This window comes from Rana temporaria, chromosome 10 (genome assembly GCF_905171775.1).
Source record: "Rana temporaria chromosome 10, aRanTem1.1, whole genome shotgun sequence".
NCBI lineage: Eukaryota > Metazoa > Chordata > Amphibia > Anura > Ranidae > Rana > Rana temporaria.
Window position 1 is genome coordinate 34,077,697 of NC_053498.1, and position 24,768 is coordinate 34,102,464.

At 43.9% G+C, this 24,768-nt stretch overlaps 1 protein-coding gene across 1 annotated transcript in view; it reads left to right on the plus strand.

Annotated features, from left to right (window-relative positions):
- Positions 1-24,768, plus strand: part of BCL2L12 (BCL2 like 12) — a 48,906-nt gene that overhangs the window by 2,322 nt on the left and 21,816 nt on the right. Inside the window, exons 2-4 of the mRNA XM_040327517.1 lie at positions 12,495-12,678; positions 14,907-15,541; positions 19,182-19,331. Coding sequence (XP_040183451.1) covers positions 12,506-12,678; positions 14,907-15,541; positions 19,182-19,331 — 958 coding nt within the window. The 5' untranslated portion in view covers positions 12,495-12,505. The remainder of the gene's footprint in view (positions 1-12,494; positions 12,679-14,906; positions 15,542-19,181; positions 19,332-24,768) is intronic.

Consider the following 24,768-nt stretch of genomic DNA (forward strand, 5'->3'; position numbering starts at 1 on the left):
GCGTGTTCGCATAGTACACGTGTAGAGCCCGCCAGGAAGTCTGCATGGCGCTGCCCTTATCACAGCCAGGGAGACATTTCCCGATCTCTGCAGCCAAGCATCGGGACAATGTCTCCCTGGCTGTGATTAGCGCAGCGCTGTGCAGACTTCCTGGCGGGCTCTACACGTGTACTATGCGAACACGCTGGAGCTCATCCTTATTCCCAAATACAGGAACTACTTTTGGTGATTCGGTGCAGTGCCGCAAAGTCGGCATCGCACCGATTTGGACGGTGCCGTTGCCAGCAGTTTGACATGTCAAAACGGCCCGATTTGAACTTGGGCTAAAATAGGTGGTGAGGAGGTGTCGCATCTCTTCCTCACCACCTATGAGTAGCCTCTGGAGAGCAATCAGAATGCACATCAGGCTTTGGAGGCAAGGGAAATTTAGATGCTCGTCTAAATCTATCCTAATTGTTATTTTTTTTTACAAATCCATTCTATATGTAGATTAACATCTAAGCGTTGCTGCAGGATGCATTCTATGCGGACATGGCAGCTTGTTCATTTGAATGATGCGGTTCCCAGTGCAGAGGCGATTTCCTGTGTGTGGGGTGCCTTTTAGAAATAACTAGGGTTGTCCCGATACCGGTATCGGGACCGATATCGAGTATTTGCGGGAGTACTTGTACTCCCGCAAATGCCCCTGATGCATGAATAGAATACTTGCCCCCGCCGCCGCAAAGCCGCCGCCGCGTTAATCAGCGTGCGGGGAACATTACAGCTTTCGTTTGAATAGCTGTATCCGCGCCGCGTATAGACACTCCCCCTTGCGCGGGATTGGACAGATGATCTGTCCAATCCCGAGCAAGGGGGAGTGTCTATACACGGCGGGGATACAGCTATTCAAACGAAAGCTGTAATGTTCCCCGCACGCTGAATAACACGGCATCGGCGGCATCATCCAGGTATGGGGGACATGGCTGCATTATGTGGGGGGACATGGCTGCATTATGTGGGGGGACATGGCTGCATTATGTGGGGGGACGTGGCTGCAATATGTGGGGGGACGTGGCTGCAATATGTGGGGGGACGTGGCTGTAATATGTGGGGGGACGTGGCTGTAATATGTGGGGGGACGTGGCTGTAATATGTGGGGGGACATGGCTGTAATATGTGGGGGGACATGGCTGCATATGTGGGGGGACATGGCTGCATTTGGGGACACATTTAAAAAAAAGTATCGGTATTCGGTATCGGCGAGTACATGAAAAAAAGTATCGGTACTTGTACTCGGTCCTAAAAAAATGGTATCGGGACAACCCTAGAAATAACGATAACCCCAGGAATCTCCTAAATTGCAGCACCCTTTTGCCTGCGGGTGGTTGCAGGTGGGAGAACAGGTGCAGTCCCTCAGCGGCAGCCACTTGCACCTAAGGTTCACATCTGTGCGTTGCTGTGGGGCACATTTGCATGGGCACAGCAGCCTATTTAGTTGAATCGATTGCTATACCTACGAGGAGCGGGGTAAGAGGTTCCCGGCCCTTTTCTGAAACCACAGATGCATGGAAGCCTTATGGTGCTCTGGCACCATGCGTTTCTGTGCATGGGAAAACACAATGCGTGGGATGCCATCAAGAATTAATGGCACCCATGCACGTTTGCTAAACTGCATCGAATTCAGACTGTGGATTCAGGAACACGTATGGTTTACAAACTTTACATGCATTCTGCAGTAGTGTGAGAACGGCCTTGGCTCGCATTCACACTAGTGTAGTGAGTAACCATTTGTTGTTAATGGCCCATCAAATGTAAATGCAAGAAGGGTGGTTTTAATGTGCACATGAGAATGTCCGTATGCGTTCAGGAACGTATGTCTGGAACGCAGAGCTAAGCACTTGGTCTGCAGGTAGCCTTCCATGGCCAAGGATGGGATTGTTGTCAGTCTCTGTGTGGGGCGGTAGCAGTTTGTTTTCAGCAGACACTTATTATTACTGTCTGTCTGCCTAGCTGAGCTGCCATTAGACTTTGTATCTTGTGGAATCCGGTTGGTCACATTCCTGTCATAGCTGGGGACTCTGGTAATTGTAGAACGCTGGCCGGCCACACACCGGCAAGAATTTAGTTCAAAATTTTTTATTTTCAAGACCTTTGTTTGGTTTTCCCATAGATAGTGGGGTCAAGTCAACAATTGTTTTTGGCCATATTGAAGCCTCATGCACACTAGGCTCTTCTGACAGGAGAAAAGCAGTGTTAAAAACGCGCCTAAGCCCAGGTTCACACTGGGCTGCGGGAATTGAAGGCGTGCGAGTTCAGCTGAACGCGCACAATTTCACTCCCACTTGTCGATCCCAATTTCGGCCGCAATTTCAGAGACGTCTGTGCAGGTTTATGCACAGATATCAATGTAAATTGCAGCCCGAAATCGAAAAAAGTAGTACAGAAACTACTTTTTTAAATCGGTGCAGCGCCGCAGATGGGACGGTGGCATTGCCGAAGGGCCATTTGAAGGAATTTGGGGCCTCAAGCAAAATGGACAACGACAGGGCGGGGTTGAGAAGCTTCGGGATGTGCTGCTGTCGGAATTGACACCCGAGTCTTTTTAAGTTCAGAAGCGGGGGTTGGGGATTCAGCCGCTACCGAAAATGGCTTCTTAGTTCATCCACCTTCCTCCTCCCGTGCAGCGAGTGAGTTGCGAGGGACGGGGTCCCAAGCAATTGGTTGGTTTGCCTGTCCTGTCGCAACGGCCCTGCATGATTGCCGGCAAATGCTGCCGAGTTGACAGGTCAAATCGTACCAATGTGAACCAGCTGTGTTTTGATGCGCTCAGGTGCATCAAGTGTTTAGGCATTCATTCATTTCATTGGCCAGAATTGTAACTTATTCTAGCTGCTGACTTTTAATAAGGACATTTACTTGTCCTAGCCACCAGCGATGTCGGCCCCCGCCGAGGCAGATCTTCGATCCTGGCAGCTCCAAGCGCCGCTATCCATCCGTACGGCTTCACTGCCCGTTTCCTACTGCGCATGCGCGAGCAGCGCGGCACTTTGTGAATGGGCCGGCTGCTTTCTGGGATACACACAGTTCCCAGAATGCAGCGCGCCCCGTTCACAAGAAGACACCGAGTGTAGGAGGAGGAAGAGAATCCGCCGCGGAGGATGAAGAGGCAGATTCGGCACTTCCGCATAGCAACAGCTATTTAGGGTAAGTAAAAAAAATTTTTTTTTTTTTTTAGATTTCTGGTGGAAATTTTTTTTTTCAGGTGGAACCTCTACTTTAAACGTTAAATGTGCCTAGCATTTAAATGTGTTAAGACGCATTGGAAGTTTTTTCTGCCCAAATGCTCTTTTGAACGTGATTTTGCCCCTGCCTGTAAACACTTATGTATCCATGTACACATAGGCTAACATAGAGAGGCGTTTAGTCCTGGTTCACACTGGTGCGATTTGACATGTCAAATTGTCGGCATTTGCCAGGAATGGCACCGCCCTAATCGGTGCGATGCCGCACCGATTTCAACAAGTCGTTTCTGTACTACTTTTTGCGATTTCAAGCAGTAATTTACATTGACATCTGGGCAGAAACCCACACAGATGTCTCTGGAATAATGGCTGAAATCAGAATTGACAACCGGGGGTTAAATTGTGTGAGTTCAGCTGAACTCTCACGGCTTCATTCCCGCAGCCCAGTGTGAACCTGAGAGAATTTTAAATAAAAAGGATTAGAGGTTCACAGAATTTACATTTTGGTGTAAATGCAAGTTTAAAAAATATATTAATAATCTTAATGGGTCCTGTGCACATACATGTGTTTTTATCCTTTTTTTATTCTTTATTTTTTTTATTTTTATGGATCTAAAGACAGTTGTATTGTTCTCGATGGGTCCTGTGCACATAGATGTGTAAACTTGTGCTGCATTCAGGAAAAAAAAGGTAAACTCCCTCCATCTGTGGTGCAGCGGTTGGTACATATTTTACACTGTACGCATGTAAATATTTGTGATTACTTTTACATGTGCACACTGTAGAGTTTATTATTTACTTTATTGGAGTACAACAATCTCCTGCATCCTGGCAATGGCAATTTCCTTGAGAAACCACCGGCGTCCTAGCAACAACATATTTTATTTTTTTGTAAGTTTACTGCCCATTACATGTCTGTAGGCATGAGTGTGTGTGTGTATATGTATATGTGTGTGTGTGTGTGTGTGTGTGTGTGTGTATATATATATATATATATATATATATATATATATATATACACACACACACAGGGCTTTTTTTCAGGGGGAACTTGGGGGAACTCAGAACTTATATAGACAATTATTTTATATATATATATATATAAAATAATTGTCTATATTTTTTTTTTAAACCTGTTGGCACCTACCCAGCGTTGTAATATTTTAGAAGCTGACCTTTTTATAGTGTTAGGTGCTGGCTGTGAAGTTGTCTTTACACCTGGTGTAGTATTTCTGTGTGGAAAGTTTGCTTTGCAACTTTTGTCTTTTTCTCAGAATCCAGTTCTTATGATAGTAGAAACAGGTTTACTGACATTCTTCTACGGTGCAAATGGGTGAAAAACAAATATTTTCGAGTAATCTGGCTCTACTGTTAGAAGAAAAATGTCTTGCACTGTATATTTTACTGTTTTATATTTCATGTTGACATAAAAAGATGACGTATGCATTTTAACTTGACTGAGTGACATGATCCCTATGACATTTCTGAAAATGACTGATCTTTCTGTATACAAATGGTTTTAATGGTCACACATGTGAGAGAATTAAAAGAAAATAAGGCCTGTAAAGCGACTTTAAAGGGGTTGTAAAGGAACATTTTTTCCCCCCTAAATAGCTTCCTTTACCTTAGTGCAGTCCCCCTTCACTTACCTCATCCTTCCATTTTGTTTTAAATGTCCTTATTTCTTCTGAGAAATCCTCACTTCCTGTTCTTCTGTCTGTAACTCACCTCCGTAATGCAAGGCTTTCTCCCTGGTGTGGAGAAAGCCTCTTGAGGGGGGAGGGGGCGAGCAGGAGTGTCAGGACGCCCAATAACACACAGCTCCTGTCTCTATCTGCAAAGTAGAGAGTGTCCTGACTTGCCTGCTCGCCCCCTCAAGAGGCTTTCTCCACACTAGGGAGAAAGCCTTGCATTACTGTGTGGACTTACAGACAGAAGAACAGGAAGTGAGGATTTCTCAGAAGAAAAAAGGACATTTAAAAGCAAAATTGAAGGATGAGGTAAGTGAAGGAGGACTGCACTAAGGTAAAGGATGCTATTTAGGGAAAGACATTTTTTTCCTTTACAACCCCTTTAAGCCCTCATTCACATTGGCCCGATTTTTTTTTATGCGATTTAACCTGTCAAATCTCATGACATCTGTGCATGAAGCTGCACAGACATCTATCGAGTAGCATCTGAAGTCGTGCTGATCTGCTACTTTAAAATCGTGCTACTTGAGTGAAGTGAAGTGTAGCATCAATGTCAACCAGGGCCAAGCACCCTTTCACATGGGCTGTCTGATCAGATCCGCCTGTCAGTTTTTCAGATGGACCTGATCGGGCCTGCAGTCTCTTCTATGGAGCAGCGCATGTCAGCAGATGCATGTCCACTGACACCTACTGCCATCCGATCCAGTCCTGTCCGCCAAAAACAGACGGATGGTGATCCTATTTTCCATCCGCCTGGAGGAACGGATGGGATTGCACAGGCGGTCTATTTCCATCCAAATGCCCCATAGAGGAGAGCGGGACTGTGCCTGAGTTCGCTTTGCACAGCGGAGTGGACAAGACCTGTCAATCGCCTACTCATCGGGGATCAGCGGAGCGATTACCCCGCTGAGCAAGCGAAATCCGCTATGTGGATGCACACGTGTGAAAGGGGCCTTAGGCCTCATGCACACATTGGGGTTGATTTACTGGAGAGTGCAAAATCTGGTGAAGCTGTCAATGGTAGCCAATCAGCTTCTAACTTCAGCCTGTTCACACGATAAGCCCACTCGGATCCGCCTGTCTTTTTTTTTAGGCGGATCCAAGCAGGCCACCCATTGACTCCTATGGGCAGGCGGGTGTCAGCGGAGATGTGTCCGCTGACAACCGTCTGCCATCCGATCCGCTCAAGACAGACGTATGATGATACATTTAGCCACCCGTCTGGCGGATCGGATGGGATCTGATGAAAACAGACATGCTGTCTGTTTTTCGTCCAATCTCCACATAGAAATCAGTGGCGCTCTGACAGGTCCCTCCCTGCACAGTGAGCAAAGACAAATCTGTCACCCACCAGGTCTGCGGAGATCAACAAAGCTAGTGGAGTCCGCAGAGCGGATCCGCCCCATGGGAAAGGGGCCTTGGGCTTTAACAAAAAACTGGAAGCCGATTGGTTACCATGCACAGCTACACCTCATTTTCCACGCTCTAGTAAATCAACCCCAGTATGTTTAGTCCCTGTGCATGAGACCCCAGTGTTTAGGTGCTGGAAGGCACAGGCCCTGCTTCTGGCAGCCTATAAAACTCTATGGGAGTCTTAAGGCTGCTGTAGCTGGACGGGACACCAAGCAATACTAACGTTTAGGGCAATTTGTGCCCAGGGAAGACTGCTGAAAATGCAGACTGTGTTCCAGGCATTGGTCCCTGGGCGCATGCTGCCCTAAACTTTTGTACTACTCAGTGCACCGTCCAGCTGTAGCAGCTCTCGGCCTCTCATGGAGTTCCACAGATTGCCGGCAGTGACGCTGGATGGTGAGCCTGTGCTTTCCACCCTCATCTTAATGCTGGAGCCTCATACATCGGGATTTAATGCCCAGTATGTTACCTTTCTTTCTGATCTTTATCTGTCAGTTATTATAATGCAATTCGATGGGTATTTATTTACTTTGGGCATATTTTCTGCTTAAAGAGATTCATATACACAAGGCCGAAAGCTAGCCATACATGGCTTGAATTTCAACATATTCCTGTAAGTCAGCCGAAATGTGAGGTGTGAGTGGCCATGCTGACATGTGGAAGCTTAAAGCGATTTTAAAATATTTTTTATTTTTATTTAAAGGATTGCAGGCAGGGTTTTTATACAGTAACAGAAGAGACCCTAGTGGCTCTGGACACAAGGCATTTACATGTAATCGCTCCATGAGCGATTACAAACAGCCTGCATTAGCTGTGGGAGCTGTCAGCCTCCCATTGCTTTCAATGGGTCTACTGGAGCTGCTAATCGGCTGGAACCCCCCGTCTCTCCTGTATGTAATCACTAATGGCCCCATTCACAGGTGTGAATAGGGCCTTAGCTGACTACAATATCTGTCTATGCAGCTACAAACTGTGCTATGATCAGCAGCTGAATGGGATAAGCTGGCATTTTAGTGCCTAGCTTCACATGCTGCAGAAAATAGCTTGGGAAGAACTCCTTAAAGCTTGCGGACGTGGGCGGTAAAAATAGGCAGTTGAGATGCATTTTTATTGACCTGCTCAAGGTGCACAGGCAGCTGGATTGGGTTGTAAACATGACACGCAGCAATTATCCACCCTGTCGAATTTAGCGAGGAGTACCGCCACTGAGTGGGACTTATTCAAGTGAATAGAGCTGTACTGCAACTGTGTGCATGTGGTTGCGGTGCGGGTTTTGCAGGGTTAAACCAGGAAGTGAGGCAGTGACATATTGCCGCCTCCACCACCTGTCGCACACCTTTTATAGAAAAAAAAAAAAAAAAGCAATCCACCAAGTATTACTTTTCAGAGAAGCAGCATAGGCTGCTGCAAGTGTAAACTTAGCCTATCTGACTGCCCAAATTTTTATTTATTTTTTGCAACAAAGACGCTAAGGAGTTCATTATGGTCATTGCTGAAAAACGGCTTCTGTGACAATATGGTCGGGTGAGCGAAAGCCGTGTCACAAGGAAAACTCTTTTTATTGGCTTTGCAATCTAAGTTCATATATCGGTTTAATCTTTATAGCAGTTTCGCCTGCACTGGTACCATAGACCTTATGGCTCTACTGTTGTAAAATAGTGGAGGTGTGATTGGGAATTTGTAACTGGCTCCAAAGGGAAATCACCTTTGTTGTAATATGATGACATCATCACTTTGTCTTGTTATGCTGCTTTTTCTACTGTATTCCTGTCCATGGGTAAAATTCTGATGACCTCTGCATATACACCTACAGTAACTGTCCAGTGCAGAGGAGCCCGCTTCTATATTGTTTTTAGGGGGCTGTTCCTTATCCAGCACCAGCATTATAGGACATTGAGCAGCTTTAGGCCTCATGCACACTGGGCCCCTGATACATGAAGTCCTGGATGGTGTTCAGGTGCAGTTGGAAGGTACAGACACACTGTCCTGCCACTGTTGCCGGCAGCCTGTAAAAATCTATGAGAAGCTGACTGCAGCTGTGGCTGGACGGTGCACCCAGTAGTTACGCTTAGGGCAGTATGCCCCCTGGGAAAAAATGCCCAAAATGCAGACTACTTGCTTTCCTTGCCTATGTCCCGTAGTGCATACTGTCTTAAAGCGGAGGTTCACCCTAAAAAACAACTATGTACCATGCCATCCAGCATACTAGCGTCAGCTACAGTATGCCTTTTTTTTTCTTTGCGCTGTACTTACAGTTTAATCGTTTCGTTTCAGACTCCCGCGGGAAGTAGGCGTTCCTATGAAGAGGGGAACATGATTGACGTCTGGCTATGGCTCTTCACAGCGCTATACTGGGCCTGCGCACAGACTAGGAGCTGACTGCGCAGGCGCCGTATATATCCGAGTCCTATTTCGGCTATTTTCGGAACGCGTGACGCGCCATAGCCGGACGTCAATCATGTTCCCCTCTTCATAGGAACGTCTATTTCCCCGCCGGAGTCTGAAACAAAACTAAAGGATTAAACTGTAAGTACAGCGCAAAAAAAAGGCATACTGTAGCTGACGCTAGTATGCTGGAATGGATGGTAGATAAAGAAAACAATTTTTTTAGGGTGGACCCCCGCTTTAAAAGCAAATTTTGGCGTTTTGTTTTTGTTTTGTATATATCGTACTTGCCTAGGTCATAGTTAGTCAGGTTGGAAACATGGATTGTGAAAATAGATACTTCCTACAAGAATGAGAATTAATCACTGTTATATAGTACAATGCCATATACCCACAGTTGAAGGTAAAAAAAAACAGAAGAGCATGCTCCAATTTGCTACAGCAGGGGAAAAAATCCTTCCTGATCCCCCGAGAGGCAATTAGATTTTCCCTGGATCAACTTTACCTATAAATGGTCGATGCAGCTTCAGTCCCCCGCCAGCTCTAAGCCTGAGAACAGAGCGATCAAACCCTGCTGATCACTCAGTTCTCAGAGCTCCGTGAGCAGAGAGCCAGTGACTGTCAGTCTGGCTCTCTGCTCTGGCCTCCCCACGCTCACTGAAGTGCCGGGCGGTGGAGGGGTCGGGAGCAAATGCAGCCGCTGTTCAGGTATTCTAATGTGGCCATCAGAATAACCGCTGCTGGAGATTCCTGCATCCGTGTTGTATAGCATGGATAAGGGAATCTGTTAGACCGCCTTCACACTGGCGTCCTGATCAAGTCCGCCAATCAATTTTTCAGAAGAACCTGATCAGATGGTCCATGTATCCCTGTGGACTGACCGATGTTTATACCAGAGTTGCAGGAAAGAAATTTTGCCCAATTTCCCCCATCAACACAAACAACGTTGATGCAAGAATCGCTCCTGCTGGGCCTTGTCTTCTCCCGGCAGGATTATTGCTAGTGACTATAGCAACCGCTAGTGATAATCGCAGATAAAACCTGGCATAGTGGTTGATCGATCAATTTGGAACATTCAACCTGCCCGTACATGGTTCGAATCTCTGTTGGTTGGAACCGTGTACGGCCTGCGTTGGTTTATGTTCGCTCGTCCCGATAATTCATGCGCCACCCAGCTTTGTAAATGCAAATACGTATTATATGGCCATAAATGTCACTCTGTGCATCTGTTACTAAAAACTACAAAGGTGTTACATTAATATTATGCAAACTTTTATGTTCAACGGTTTCGCCACAACAAGGAAGTATTTTCAAGAACAAATATGCAAAATGTATTTGCTGTCATCATGAAGTTGCACCCAGTGCCATTAATATTATCATTCCAAGTGCCAAGATTTATTTGCATGAGTCATACTATACCAGGGATGTTCTGTGATGATAATTATTGATCTGTGTCTCCTCCACCTGTGTAATAAGGGAATTTCGTAGGCCCAGCCAGTCTCTGGTGTCACTTATAGACATTATGCCATAATGGAAACATGGATTGTGCAAATAGATACTTCCTAAAAGAATGAGAATTAATCACCGTTTATAAATGTCATTAATAAACCAGTTTTGCCTGTTAAAGCTGAACTCCAGGAAATATCCTTACATTGGGGCTCCCCCGCACTACATAGGGTTAAATACTAGTCTCGGGGTAGAAAAATAAGCTGTAATGCTGGGTTGTGGACATGCCTCTGCTGTCCTTACTGTCCTCATATACAATACAGGACTATTGGTCCTCCATTGTATGTGATGATGTCACAGTGCGACCGCCAGCCACAGCACCTTAGAAAAGAAGTATCAGTGGGCCAGTAGACTTAAAGCGGGGGTTAACCCAAAAAAAAACATTACATTGAGCCGAGTTGTGAGAATGACATTAGGCTGTTTTTTTTTTATTTCCTTGCCGTACATACCGTTTTATCTATATCTTCACCGCGGCTTCCGGGTATGTAATCTGCAGGACTGGGCGTTCCTATTCACATGCGAATTGATTGACATGCTTCCCACCGGCGCATACAGCGCGTCACGAGTTGCCGAAAGAAGCCGAACGTCGGTGCGCAGGCGCTGTATAGAGCCGACTCGCATTCCGGCTTCTTTCGGCAACTCGTGACGCGATGTATGCGCCGGTGGGAAGCATGTCAATCAATTGGCATGTGACTAGGAATGCCCAGTCCCGCAGATTACATACCCGGAAGCCGCGGTGAAAATATAGATAAAACGGTATGTACGGCAAAAAACAGCCTAATGTCATTCTCACAACTCGGCTCAATGTAATGTTAGAATTTTTTTTTTTTGGGTGAACCCCCGCTTTAACAAGCAGTGCGGGGGAACCCGTTTCAGAAAAACAGGACGTGTGCCACTCCGGGCACCTTTTATAGATCTCTCCCATTGTCTCTGGCTGGAAATAGCCCGTCCCTGCTTGGTACACTAAATCCAGTAAGCAGAATGTCCCAAATGCCGCACACCAGCATACCCGACAGTCCCTAAGTAAAAGCAGCCTCAGCCCCTGCGTTGGGAGGCGTGGTCTGAATGGAGCGGGGCTGAGGCTGCTTGACTGTTGGGCATGTTGGTGTGCGGCTTTTGGGACATTCCTATTTTTTTTTTTTTTTTTTAACAAACGTTTTTATTTATCTCAAAAGGAAATAAATAATATGTATAAAAAGGAAAATAAGCAAAAAAATAAACAAAGCATACTGTAATAGATGGAAGAATTACATCCAGAGAAACAAATACATGTACCTTGGGCCTAGTTCCCTATCTGGTTTAGCAAATAACTGACAGTATAAATTGTCCTGGGGGGGGGATGCTAGTGGCGCCCAACATTAATTAAGCTTAGGAAGAGAACATCAAGATTGTCAGGAACTTGGATATTAACCCACGGCTCCCCATATCTTTTTGAACTTTAGGGCATTTTGGCTCGTATTTGTATGGGACGTTCTTCTAAAGGCCCGTACACACGATCAGATTTTCAGACGGGAATTGTGTGATGACGGGCTGTTGTTGGAAAATCTGACTGTTTGTATGCTCCATCTGATTTTCTGCCAACAAATCGATAGCATGTTGGATAGCATGCTTTAAAATTTTCCGACAACAAATGTGTAGTGTCGGATTATCCGATTGTGTGTACAGAAACTCCAAAGTACAAACACGCATGCTCAGAAGCAATGCTCACCATAACACAGCATTATCAGAAGTTGCCCAAATGGGGGAGCTAAAGAGCTGAAAAACCACGTAGTTTCGTGTTTGTTGTCTGACAATTCTTTGCTGTTTGTATGCAAGACAAGTTCATGGCCAACGCTCTTCAGACAAAAGTCCTACGCTTTGTCCGTGGAAAATCCGATCGTGTGTACCAGGCTTTATATTTATTGAAAGCAGTGCGGAGGGCTTAATGGTTTTATAATTGTATTTTTGCAGAATCTCTCCTAGATGCATATAAATGGCTGTGCACTGCTGTCCTTGGGTATATGGTGGTTCTATTGTAAGCACAAGTACAGCCTAAAGACATATGTGAAAATGACAAAGGTTACGATAACACCGCCATTGACCCAAATAAAGCCATTCAATTATTGTCGATGATGCACACTGCACCTAGGCGGGGAAAAGACGCCAACTTTTATATTGAACATACTCAGCCTCCCATGTACAAGGACTCTAAGATAGGAACAATTTGACAGTCCATCTGTAAGTGAGACCTTGCTATTATTGTGTCAGTCATGTAAATCTGTGTGTTTCTATATTTTAGTGCATTAATGTATGATGGATACAAGTGGCATACCTGCAGATGATGGCGGCAGCCTGATTAAGGTGAAGGAGGAAACAAAGTGTGTTTTGGAAGCCTTTTTAAAACGATCTCTCAGTCAAGATGAGGCGATACACCTAGGACATGTGGGGGGCGTATATCACGATCCTAAGAAGTACTCGCACAGGTAAGCCTATTACTGGATCTTGTTCACACAGCAACTACACAGACTATGATCCCAAATGTGCAAACATTTTACACCCCCTAGCAGGGAAATGAGGCTAGATGATTTGCAGTTGTGTAAGTGTTGTGCTTATAGTTATAGCATGCATTTTAGAAGAATTTGTACATTTTGTTTTTCAATTATAAAGTTAAATATGTTATTGTGGGGCACATTGCTTGCAGAGCACCTTGGCAGCCCCTAAGTCTGGGAAGGAGGGGGGGGGGGGGGTATTCTAATGTGTAAATACTAAATTTACCAATGGAAGTTAAAGCGGGAGTTCACCCTAAAAAACTATTTTCTAACATTACATTGAGCTCACTCTCGACATTGACAGTATGCCGATTTTTTTTTATTATTTTTTTTTTGCTGTACATACCTCGTATAGCTATTTTCTTACCCGGCTTCCGGGTAGTGAATGCCGCGGGAGTGGGCGTTCCTATGCAGCAGTTAGGGATTGACGTGATGACAAAAACTAACCCCCCCCCCCCTGTCGCATAAGGAGCGTCACGAGTTGCCGAAAGAAGCAAAACGTCGAGTCGACGCTATACGGCGCCTGCGCACCGACGTTCGGCTTCTTTCGGCAACTCGTGACACTCCTTCACTCCTTATGCGACTGGGCGGGGGGGGGGGGGGGTTGTTTTTGTCATCACGTCAATCACTAACTGCTGCATAGGAAAGCCCACTCCCGCGGGATTCACTACCCGGAAGCCGGGAAAGAAAATAGCAATACGAGGTATGTACAGCAAAAAAAAATCGGCATACTGTCAGTCGAGAGTGAGCTCAATGTAATGTTAGAAGATAGTTTTTAGGGTGAACCCCCGCTTTAAGCTTGGGCTTTCCCCCACCTGCTTCCTATGCATTACCGTGTGATTTGAAGGGCAGTCTCAATGACCAAGTAGGTGGTGCATTAGGTAGGACTCTGGCTCTGTCCATTCACATAACTGAAACATCGTAACTGGTATTTACGATGCTTCAGTTTATGAATGGAGAGGAGCTTCTGTCTCCTGTCCATTCATTTTCAGTGCAGCTGAGGCTGCTGAGAAAGGGACTGAGGAATCTGTGTCCTTGGTCCCTTTCTCTGTCTCAAAGGTATGATGTCAGAGGTCTGTTAAGACCCCTGATATCTCGCCAAAGCTCCCCAACAGGGCTAAAAAGAAATTGCAATAAATGAAAAAAAAAAAAATTGTAAAAAATAATAAATAAAAAAAGAAATAAAAAATACACTGACACCATCCACTCCCCCCCCCCCCTAAATAATAATACAAAAAAAGCATTGTAAAAGAAAAAAATACACATGTGCCACTGTCACATGACATTAAAAAAAGTATCGGTAATCGGAATCGGCGAGTACTTGGAGGGGAGAAAGTATCGGTACTTGTACTCGCTCTTAAAAAAGTGGTATCGGGACAACCCTAGTGTTTGGCCGGTATAACTTCAGCTTTCTGCCCCCTTTTTTCTGTTATAAATTTTTTTTAAGTTATAAATTCTGTTATAAATTTTGGACAGATGTACAGAAGATAAAACTGCAGATAAACAAGTAGAACTTATGTAGGAGGATTTATTTAATCTCTGTGTATCACATGAGGCCAGTCACTTTACTGGAAAGAAAATCGCTCCATTCTCCCAACAACACACAGTCAGTGTTGATAGAGGAAATCCCTTCCGCAGAGCCATTGTGTTCTCCCAGCGGGAAAGCCGTCCCTGCTAGGAGAACACAATGATTATTGCTGGCAGCTATGATAGCCACTAGCAATAATCGCATGAAAAAATCTCACAGGCTGGTTGTACCCAAGTTGATCAATCAACTTGGGTACATTCAGCCTGCCCATACATTGTTCGAATCGTATTGTCCTGCTGAACCGACCGATATAAGAACCATCTGTGGCCGGCGTAATAAAAAAAATCTCGACCTATGAAATTTCTCGACCGCGTCACTTCCAGTGCCGCTACGTCAGCAAACGGGGCTGTTCGCGGGGCTTTACCGTGCATGCACGACTTCACCGCTGCTTTATCGCGCATGCGCGGGCGCTATTTTCGGGTCCAGTGACGCAGGCGAGACTTTTCTTAAGTCCAGGATTTTTTTAGAACACTGACTTAAGTTGAGGCCTTAGGAAAAATAAACACTTTGTCATTTATGTTTGTTATTATTTTACTGAACTACTGAAAATAAGTGTTTTTGCATTCCTGATTAGAACAAATCAGGAGGAAATAAAAGATGACGTTACAAAAAGAGGCAAAAAAGTTGAACCCAGAAGAACTAAAGTGTCTGGAAAGGATAAAGATGAAAGGAGTCACAGCCTGACATTTAATGAGGCGCACTCTCACAACAATAGTGGGAAGTGGAATGACCTTCTTGATGAGATCAATCGGGTGGAAGAGACCAAGCATGGCTTCACAACTAACTTTAAGAAGCTCTTGGGAAAGCACAGTCAAAATAAGGAGAAAGCAACTACTCCAAAGGAGAAGAATGGAAGCTTGCATAGCAAATCCAGAGGTTCTATTGAATCTGTACTAGAAGATCACAGGAAGGATGTAGCTAAGGGGGATTCATTGAAACGCCCCAAATCGCCCAATCCTCTGCTTGCCTGTACAGTGGCGGCATCCACAATCTCTCTTTCTGATGAAGACCAAAAACCAAATGACATTGAATCTCATGAGAAGCAAGGGACTCAAAGAAAACTTAGTCGGCCTTTCTCTTTTAAGAAATTGAAGTTTAAGAAAAAGATAAAAGATGAAAGCTCAGCGACAGATACAGCACCAGTGCGTCCTAACTTCTTACCGGTGACGCCTTACTTCGAGTCAGAAGGCTCTCCTCATTACAAAACTGGTACGATTTATATATTTTTATTTTGTATATCTTTTATTTTTAGTTGGCACATGACTTATTTCCATCATTACATGGTTTCCCTGTTCTACTATATTACAGTAGTCAAAAAAGAGAAAAATACTAGAATGTAATACCAGAAATAATGCAGCGACCTCATCTTGTAACTCGTCAGTTGCAATTCATAAAAACTTTGTTCTGGAGTTTCTCTCCAGGACACTCTTTCAGACAATGCCTGTGCAATGTAGAGGATGTCACATTTCAAGGATAAGTTCATGTTGCGTCCTAGCATTAAAGGGGTTGTAAAGGTACGGTACAATTTTTTTTTTCCTATATAGCTTCCTTTACCTTAGTGCAGTCCTCCTTCCCTTACCTCATCCTTCGATTTTGATTTTAACCACTTGCTTACTGGGCACATAAACCCCCTTCGTTCCCAGGCGAAATCTCAGCGTCCGGCACTGCGTCGCTTTAACTGACAATTGCGCGGTCGTGCGATGTGGCTCCCAAACAAAATTGGCGTCCTTTTTTTCCCCACAAATAGAGCTTTCTTTTGGTGGTATTTGATCACCTCTGCGGTTTTTATTTTTTGCGCTATAAACAAAAAAAGAGCAACAATTTAAAAAAAATATATATTTTTTTTACTTGTTGCTATAATAAATATCCCAATTTTTTTTTAAAAAACTATTTTTTTTCTCAGTTAAGGCCGATACGTATTTTTCGACGTATTTTTGTAAAAAAAAAAAAAAAATCACAATAAGCGACTGGTTTGCGCAAAAGTTATAGCGCCTACAAAATGGGGAACAGAATTATGATTTTTTTTATTATTTTTTTTTTTACTAGTAATGGCGGCGATCTGCGATTTTTATTGGGACTGGGATATTGCGGCGGACGTATCGGACACTTTTGACACAAATTTGGCGCCATTCACATTTATACGGCGATCAGTGATATAAAAATGCACTAATTACTGTATAAATGTGACTGGCAGGGAAGGGGTTAACACTAGGGGGTGAGGAAGGGGTTAACTGTGTAGCCTGGGTGTGTTATAACTGTGTGGGGGGAGGGGGGTGACTGGGGGAGGGGACCGATGCTGTGTCCCTATGTACAAGAGACACAGATCGGTCTCCTCTCCTCTGACAGCACGTGGAGCTCTGTGTTTACACACAGAGCTCCACGTTCCTGCTGTCACCTACCGTGTCACCGACGATCGCGTGTACCCGGCGGACATCGCGGCCGCCAGGTACACGCATCGGGTCTTCGGCGATGCGTCGGGACAGTTTTTACCCGCCGCGCGCCACCCAGTGGCGCGCGCGGGTAATGCACATAAAGGCCGTTTTTAAACGGCCACTTGGCACTTGAGAGCCGCGCTGCGGACGTATTTCGTCTATAGCGCGGATCTCAAGTGGTTAAATGTCCATATTTCTTCTGAGAAATCTTCACTTCCTGTTCTTCTGTCTGTAACTCCACACTGAAATGCAAGGCTTTCTCCCTAGTGTGGAGTGTCGTGCTCGCCCCCTCCCTTGGACTACAGGAGAGTCAGGACGCTCTCTACGTTGCAGATAGAGAAAGGAGCTGTGTGTTAGTGGGTGTACTGACTCTCCTGTAGTCCAAGGGAGGGGGTGAGCACGACACTCCACACCAGGGAGAAAGCCTTGCATTACTGTGTGGAGTTACAGACAGAAAAACAGGAAGTGAGAAGAAAAACAGGAAGTGAGGATTTCATTGTGCAGATAAGTTAGTCTTAGACCCCCATACACACTATTTGATTTTCTGCAGATTTTTGTCTTCGGATTTACCAAAACCATGTAGTGAAGGGCCTGCCGGATTGCATATAAATTGAAACTTTTTTTTTTTTCAGTTTAAAATAAATTTATTGAAGAGCAGTACAGTACAAGTTAATGCCACCAGAACATCCTGGCAAAAATGAAATGCATACAATACATGTCAAAGTATTCATGTCAGGTAAACAACCATCACTTGGAAATAACTAGGTCACCCTCCCACTCCGTATACTAGCAATCACACAAAAACAGGTATCCCCGATAAGTGCACTTAGTTCTATTGCCCATCCCGACACCCCCTATGGCCACAAACTGTGCCGGGGACAGGCTAAATCAATAAATTCAGGAAATACACTCTAAAAGACAGAACCCGTCTCGCGGCTCCAGAATAACTGAAATCTCCAGAGTCGCGTGAGACAGCCGGTCCGTTTCTCTGTCCCCCCCCCGCGCGGCTTCCAGCTGTTTTAGTGAAATCAGCGGTGATGGGTGCTTGTAACTCTCCCACACACGATCACCGCTGACTGTCCCCGTATCCTCCTCCAGTCCCCCTCTGTTCTGCTGCTGTCCCCGTCCGTTTTCGTCTGTGTTCCCCTCCATGCTGCTCTGCCTGCTCGCCCCCCTCAAGAGGCTTTCTCAACACCAGGGAGAAAGCCTTGCATTACTGTGTGTAGTTACAGACAGAACAGTAAGTGAGGAATTCTCTGAAGAAATAAGGACATTTAAAAGCAAAATGGAAGGATAAGGTAAGTGAAAGAGGACTGCACTAAGGTAAAGGAAGCTATTTAGGGAAAATTGTTTTACCTTTACAACCCCTTTTTAATGATCAAAGAGAAGCTTTATAAGTACTGAAGGAACACTGCTTGTATGTCCTAAAGATAGTGTAGTGGTTATGGTGAATGGCTTTGGTGTGGGCTTAGCAATTCAGCATTCCCACGCATTTTCTGCAGGAAATGCATTTTCTAGTTTTAATTTTAATTTTATTCCGTATGTTTTTTGGCTCTGCGTAACTTCTGCATACTTTAAGCTATTAAGACTATTTAACATTTTTAAATGTTCAGCTCCTTCAGTTAATGATGGGACTTCAACTTTTTTTCTACTATTTATCCTTTTTAAAATATTAAGCTTTTAGACACTTTTTTTTTTAAACATGGAAGTCAATGATAGCATGTGACAGTTTTTGACGGGGGCAGTTTGACGGCAGTTTATTGGTGGTAATATGATGGGAGAAATTTGATGGGGGCAGTTTTGATGGTGGTAATATGATGGAGGCATTTTGATGGGGGCAGTTTTGATGGTAGAAATGTTATGGGGCAGCTCCTGCAAAAGGTAATTACTTTTAAAAAGATGCTAATTAGTGGGAATGCTGATTTTCACTTCAACTTTTTCTTACGGATTTAAGCTATTCATCCAGTTAGCTTTAGCTGGTCCAGGCTCTAGATTGATCCCAACTTTAATCTTGGGATCCACCCATATGCTTGAAACGACAGCTAGATCAGCCTACCAGCGAGCCAGCCGATCCCACCCCTCCACTGTCTGGTGCTCCTGGGGCAGAGCAGAGAGCTGGTGACTGACAGCCACCAGCTCTCTGCTCACTGAAGACTAAGAACTGATTAATCAGCCACCTTTGATCACTTGGCTCTCGGTGTACAGGTGGCAGGGGACAGATGCAGCATTGGTCTGATCCACCTAGGTGAGTATAAATGTTTTTTTTTTTTTTTTTCATACCCCGCACTTCTCTTTTTCGTAAAACTGAATTCCATTGCCCCAGTAGAGTGCTCAGACAGTAAAGGAGGCAGATGAATTTCCTGTTTATGTCAACAGTTTATTAGAAGGTTTAGTGAATCTTTGTGCATCTTTCACAGGTAAACTTGAAGACTCTGAGATATATTCTTTGGCTGCAAAGAAGCTCGAGACTTTGTTAAAACACAAGAAAGTGAAGAGCCCTTTGGAACCTCAACAACCTGTCGGGTATTCCGAAAAGGTTCCAAGGGCCCCTCCTGCAGCTGGCGCTGGTAAGATGATTTAATTAACCTGACCTGTTCTAATGTGCATATCTGCCTTCACCATACTGTATCTGCATATCCATTTCTTTCTTCCTACTGGTATGTTGCCATACAGGTCCATACGGGTGGCACAAAAGGCCGTTGACCGTATTGTATTGCCCACCCGACTTCTAAAATTGCAGCTGAACGGTGTAGTACACATGCCTTGCTTCAAGGCATTACAGCCGCTGCAACTTTAACTCGACTTTCACAGGTGACACTGCCTGTCAAACTCACCCATTGAGGTCACTTCTTGACAGTGGGCGATCCTTAGAATTTTAGGCGGCCCACAGCTACCAACCCCCCTCCTCAGCCCCTACTTCATACCTTTCTTCTATTAGAGGAAAATATCACAAGATCACCAATGAAAACCCCTGGATAGTAGCCCCCGCTGTCAATGCGCACTTATAGCGGCTTCTATGACGATCTTGTGAGATTTGTAGACTGCCAATAAACTAGTGGTGAACCCAAGGAAAGAAGCCAAATGCATATGGGAATTATTTTACATGTCAAGGGATTTAAAGTCAGTTTTGTGATTCAGGCACGACTGTAAGACTGTGACAGCAACCTGCCTGCTGATTAGACAGTGATGGAGAAGCAGTATACTGATGGGTCACCCTCTCCTTTTGTCAGCACATGTGCACTGACACAAAGCCTGATTGGTTCTGATATCCTGATATGAGTGATGCTTTACAGGGGACTGATGTCAAACCAAACTTGGGTACTTACCTTGCCTGCATTGAAAAATACATTTTTTATGGCTGCACAGTTTTATTAACTGCCATTTTCCTGGAATTCCATTTTAACAGGGGATAAGTGATTAGCGCTTCCGCCCAGCAGCACTACGGCTGTCAGTTTGAATCACAACCTGTGCATTTCCTGCCTGGAGTTTGCATGTTCTCCCTGTGCTTGTTTGGGTTTCCTCTGGGTACTCCAGTTTCCTCCCACACTCCAAAGATATGCTGGTAGGTTAATTTTGATCCTGTCTAAATTGGCCCCAGTATGTGTGTTAGGGACCTTGTATTGTAAGCTCCTTGAGGGCGGGGACCGGAGTGAATGTGAGATATATACATACATACATACATACATACATACATACATATACACACACACACACACACACACACACACACACACACACATATACACTCTTGTGCTCATACCCTGGCAGAATTTATGAATTTTTTGCCCATTTTTTTTAGAGAATATGAATGAGAACATAAAAAAAATTCTTTCATTCATGGTTAGTGTTTGGCTGAAGCCATTTATTATTTAACCACTTCAATACCGGGCTTTAAAACCCACCTCCTTCCCGGGCCTATTCTGCCACTTCTTTCCTACATGTACAAATCCTCATTATTTTGCTAGAAAATTACTCAGAACCCCCAAACATTATATATGTTTTTTTAGCAGACACCCTAGGGAATAAAATGGCGGTCATTGCAACTTTTTATCTTGCACCGTATTTGCGCAATAATTTTTCAAACGGCTTTTTTTTGTAAAAAAAATGGTTTCATAAATTAAAAAATAACAAAACGGTAACGTTAGCCCAATTTTTTGGTAAAATATGAAAGATGATGTTACGCCGAGTAACTAGATACCTAACATGTCACGCTTTAAAATTGCGTACACTCATGGAATGGCGCCAAACTTCGTTACTTAAAAATCTCCATAGGCGACACTTAAATTTTTTTACAGGTTGCCAGTTTAGAGTTACAGAGGAGGTCTAGTGCTAGAATTGTTGCACACGCTCTAACGCACGCGGCGACACCTCACATGTGTGGTTTGAACGACGTTTACATACGTGGGCGGGACTTACGTGTGCGTACGCTTCTGAGCGCGAGCTACCGGGGACAGGGGCATTTTAATTTTTTTATTATTTTTTCTTTTTTATTTTACTTATTTCTTTATTTTTTACACTTTTTTTTACATTTTTTTTTTTTTTTTTTTTTTTCAATCGCTTTTATTCCTATTACAAGGAATGTAAACATCCCTTGTAATAGGAATGTGTGTGACAGGTCCTCTTTAAGGAGAGATGCGGGGTCAATAAGACCCCACATCTCTCCTGCAGGCTGGAAAGAATGAGATCGTGAAAAAAAATTCACAGATCTCATTCAAACTAGCCGCAATTGCGGTTTGTTTACTTACGGGGACCCGGGCGTGACGTCATCACATCGCGCCCGGGCCTCCGACGGTCATAGAGATGACTGGTGACCAGATGGTCACCAGTCTTCTCTATGGCAAACATCCGGCGGACGGCGATCATCTCTCCGGGCCCCCGGTGGGACGGGAGAGCCCGGAGAAGCACCGGATGGCGGCGGGAGGGGGGGATGTCCCCTCCCGCCGCCTGTAAGAACAATCTAGCGGCGGAACCGCCGCTATGATCGTTCTTACGGTGCGCAGGATCGCCGCCGCTAAAAAATTATATCTCAATGATGCCTCCGGGTGCAGGCATCATTGAGATATCCCCCCCGCAAAGCCCAGGACGTCATATGACGTCCACCCAGGATAACAGGTCCCCGTTTTGGACGTCATATGACGGCGTGCGGGTGTCAAGTGGTTAACAACTGTGTTTACTCTTTTTAACTCATAATGACAAAAGAAACTACCCAAATGGCCCTGATCAAAAGTTTACATACCCCAGTTCTTAACCACTTAAGGACCGGACCAATATGCTGCTAAATGACCCAAGGGGTTTTTACAATTCGGCACTGCGTCGATTTAACAGACAATTGCGCGGTCGTGCGACGTGGCTCCCAAACAAAATTAGCGTCCTTTTTTCCCCACAAATAGAGCTTTCTTTTGGTGGTATTTGATCACCTCTGCGGTTTTTATTTTTTGCGCTATAAACAAAAATAGAGCGACAATTTTGAAAAAAATGCAATATTTTTTACTTTTTGCTATAATAAATATCCCCCAAAAACATATCTAAAATTATTTTTTTCCTCAGTTTAGGCCGATACGTATTAGTCTACCTATTTTTGGTAAAAAAAATCGCAATAAGCGTTTATCGATTTGGTTTGCGCAAAATTTATAGCGTTTACAAAATAGGGGATAGTTTTATTGCATTTTTATTATTTTTTTTTTTCTACTAATGGCGGCGATCAGCGATTTTTTTTCGTGACTGCGACATTATGGCGGACAATTTTGACACATTTTTGGGACCATTGTCATTTTCACAGGAAAAAATGCATTTAAATTGCATTGTTTATTGTGAAAATGACAGTTGCAGTTTGGGAGTTAACCACAGGTGGCGCTGTAGGAGTTAGGGTTCACCTAGTGTGTGTTTACAACTTTAGGGGGGTGTGGCTGTAGGACTGATGTCATCGATCGAGTCTCCCTATAAAAGGGATCACTCGATCGATACGCCGCCACAGTGAAGCACGGGGAAGCCGTGTTTACATACGGCTCTCCCCGTTCTTCAGCTCCGGGGAGCGATCGCGACGGAACGGCTATAAACGAATAGCCGCGCCGTTGTCCCGGATCGCTCCCCGAGGGAATCCGACCGCCGCAAGGACCCCCGACCCACGTCTAGGCAGGGACGTACAGGTACGCCAATGTGCCTGTACGTGCCATTCTGCCGACGTATATGTACATGCGGCGGTCGGGAAGTGGTTTATATCGTGTATTGTCCCCTTTAACATCAATGACAGCTTGAAGTCTTTTGTGATATTTGTGGATGAAGCTCTTTATCTTCTCGGATGGTAAAGCTGCCCATTCCTCTTGGCAAAAAGTCGCCAGTTCCTGGAAATTTTTGGCTGTCTTACAGGAACTGCAGGTTTGAGATCTCCCCAGAGTGGCTCAATGATATTGAGGTCAGGAGACTGAGATGGCCACTCCAGAACCTTCACTTTAGTCTGCTGTAGCCAATGACGGGTCTACTTGGCCTTGTGTTTTGGATCATTGTCATGTTGGAATGTCCAAATACGTCCCATGCGCAGCTTCCTGGCTGATGAATGCAAATGTTTCTCCAGTATTTTTAAAATACTAAAATAGTTTTGACCAAATTTCCTGTGCCTTTTGTAGCTCACACATCCCCCAAATCATCAGCGATCCACCTCAGTGTTTCACAGTAGGATGGTGTACCTTTCATTATAGGCCTTGTTGATTCCTCTCCAAATGAAGTGTTTATGGTTGTGGCTAAAAAGCGAAATTTTGCTCTCATCACTCCAAATGACTTTGTGCCAGAAGCTTTGAGGCTTGTCTCTGTGCTGTTTGGCGTATTGTAAGCGGGATACTTTGTGGCATTTGCAGAGTAATGGCTTTCTTCTGGCGACTCGACCATGAAGCCCATCTTTATTCGAGTGCCTCCTTATTGTGCATCTCGAAACAGCTACACCACATGTTTTCAGAGAGTCCTGTATTTCACCTAACATTATTTGTGGGTTTTTCTTTGCATCCCAAACTATTTTCCTGGCAGTTGTGGCTGAAATTTTAGTTGGTCTACCTGACTGTGTTTTGGTTTCAACAGAACCCCTCATTTTCCACTTCTTGATTAGAGTTTGAACACTGCTGATTGACATGCTCAATTCCTTGGATATCTTTTTATATCCCTTTCCTGTTTTATACAGTTCAACTACCTTTTCCCGCAGATCTGTAAATTCTTTGACAATTATTTTGCTTTCCTTATGACTCAGAATCCAGAAACATCAGTGCAGCACTGGATGAAAGATGCAAGGGTCTGTCAGGAGTCCAGAAACTCATTGACCTTCCTTTATTTATTTATATATATATATATATATATATATATATATATATATATATATATATATATATATATATATATATATATATATATATATATATATATACATATATACACACACACACACACACACACACACACACACTACAAGCAAACAGATCACAGGTGATGATGGTTACTTTTAAAAGCCATTCAAATCAATTTTTTTTTAACTTGTGTGCATGTTATCAGGCCAAAATCGCCAGGGTATGTGAAATTTTGATCAGGGTCATTTTGGATAGTTTCTGTTGCCATTATGATTTAAAAGAAGTAAACACAATTGATTTATTAATAAATGGCTTTAGCCAAACACTAGCCATGAGTGAAAAATGTTTTTGTGTTATCATTCATATTCTCAGAAAAATGGGCAAGAAATCATAAATTCTGCCAGGGTATGTAGACTTATAAGCACAACTATGTGTGTGTGTGTATGTGTGTGTATGTATATATATATATATATATATATATATATATATATATAAATGTGTATATATGTGTGTGTATATATGTGTGTGTGTGTGTGTGTATGTGTATGTGTATGTGTATATATATATATATATATATATATATATATATATATATATATATATATATATATATATATATATATATATATATATATATATATATATTGGAATTAATTTAAATCGGCAGCACAATTTT